This window comes from Chrysochloris asiatica, unplaced genomic scaffold (genome assembly GCF_000296735.1).
Source record: "Chrysochloris asiatica unplaced genomic scaffold, ChrAsi1.0 scaffold00446, whole genome shotgun sequence".
NCBI lineage: Eukaryota > Metazoa > Chordata > Mammalia > Afrosoricida > Chrysochloridae > Chrysochloris > Chrysochloris asiatica.
This window is the reverse complement of record NW_006408964.1, coordinates 622723-624386: the sequence shown is the minus strand read 5'-3', so window position 1 is coordinate 624386 and position 1664 is coordinate 622723. Positions and strand designations below refer to the sequence as shown.

General features: G+C 48.3%; 1 protein-coding gene across 1 annotated transcript in view; it reads right to left on the bottom strand.

Moving 5' to 3' along the window:
• ARSE (arylsulfatase E (chondrodysplasia punctata 1)) overlaps window positions 1–1515 on the bottom strand; it is a 14724-nt gene extending 13209 nt beyond the window's left edge. Inside the window, exons 1-2 of the mRNA XM_006877241.1 lie at window positions 1502–1515; window positions 1119–1240 (exon numbers count right to left, since the gene is read on the bottom strand). Coding sequence (XP_006877303.1) covers window positions 1119–1240; window positions 1502–1515 — 136 coding nt within the window. The remainder of the gene's footprint in view (window positions 1–1118; window positions 1241–1501) is intronic.
• Between the last annotated feature and the right edge of the window lie 149 nt (window positions 1516–1664).

The window sequence follows — 1664 nt, the reverse complement described above, 5'->3', positions numbered from 1 at the left end:
AGTGGATGAGTTTTCATAAGTAGATTCCACTCATGGTGCCCCTGTGTGTGTTAGAGTAGAACTGTGCTCACAGGGTTCTCAGTGGATGATTTTTCTTAAGCAGATCCCACTCATGGTGCCCCTGTGTGTGTTAGAGTAGAACTGTGCTCACAGGGTTCTCAGTGGATGATTTTTCATAAGTAGATTCCACTCATGGTGCCCTGTGTGTGTCAGAGTAGAACTGTGCCCCATAGGGTTCTCAGTGGATGATTTTTCATAAGTAAATTCCACTCATGGTGTCTCCATGTGTGTCAGAGTAGAACTGTGCTCCATAGGGTTCTCAGTGGATGATTTTTCATAAGTAGATTCCACTCATGGTATCTCCGTGTGTGTCAGAGTAGAACTGTGCTCCACAGGGTTCTCAGTGGATGCCTTTTCATAAGTTGATCCCACTCATGATGTACCCATGTGTGTCAGAGTAGAACTGTGTCCACAGGGTTCTCAGTGGATGATGTTTCATAAGTAGATTCCACTCATGGTGCCCCGTGTGTGTCAGAGTAGAACTGTGCCCCACAGGGTTCTCAGTGGATGATTTTTCATAAGTAGATCCCACTCATGGCCCCCCATGTGTGTCAGAGTAGAACTGTGCTCCACAGGGTTCTCAGTGGATGATTTTTCAGAAGTAGATCCCACTCATGGTGCCCCGTGTGTGTCAGAGTAGAACTGTGCCCCACAGGGTTCTCAGTGGATGATTTTTCAGAAGTAGATCCCACTCATGGTGCCCCGTGTGTGTCAGAGTAGAATTGTGCTCACAGCGTTCTCAGTTATGATTTTTCATAAGTAGATCCCACTCATGGTGTCCCCGTGTGTGTCAGAGTAGAACTGTGCTCCACAGGGTTCTCAGTGGATGATGTTTCTAAAGTCAATTTGTTCGTCACTTGTCTTTGTCTGGAAACCCCTCTGAAATGTGCCCAGAATCAGAGCCCCCCACACAAACACGTGCTGACTGATGGTGGCTTCGTATGATGTTCCTGGACAGATCTCTGGTGTGGAAGGCTAGAATTGCACATCTGGGATACCACCCAATCTCCACAGTAACTGTCCACCCAGCCTGTGGTTAGAGGTCAGGAAAGACTCACCTGACCGGAGCGGGTACCTGCCTGTGAGGAAGGCAGCCCGGCTTGGGGTGCACACGGCCGCGGCCGCGATGTGCTGGGTGAGTGTCACCCCTTCTGTTGCTAGTCGGTCGATATTTGGGGTCCTGTCGAGGGAGAAAGTTAGAGTTAGATGATTAAACAGGTTTTCCCACAAAACCACTGCTGTGCTGAGTCAGGACATATAGGGCAGGGAGAAACGTTGCCAGTCCTGTAGTAGCTTCTCGGTCATTGGTTTGAGGGACTGCTGAGCTGTGCAGCTTACGGATTTACTGTGGACTTCCAGAAGAACGAAGAAATCTGTCGTCGAAAGAAAACAAGCAGACTGCTTCTTAGAAGCAAAGATGGTGAGATGTAGGCTTACTTACTTCAGAGACGTCATCAGGGAAGAGCAACTGCTGGAAAAGAACATCATGTTTGGTGAAGTAGAGGATCAGTGAAAACGAGGAGACGTTCCCAGAGTTGGTGTTTTGTTCTCCTTCTGCTGCTATAACAGATCTACCACAAGGGGGTGGTGTTCATGAACAGAAA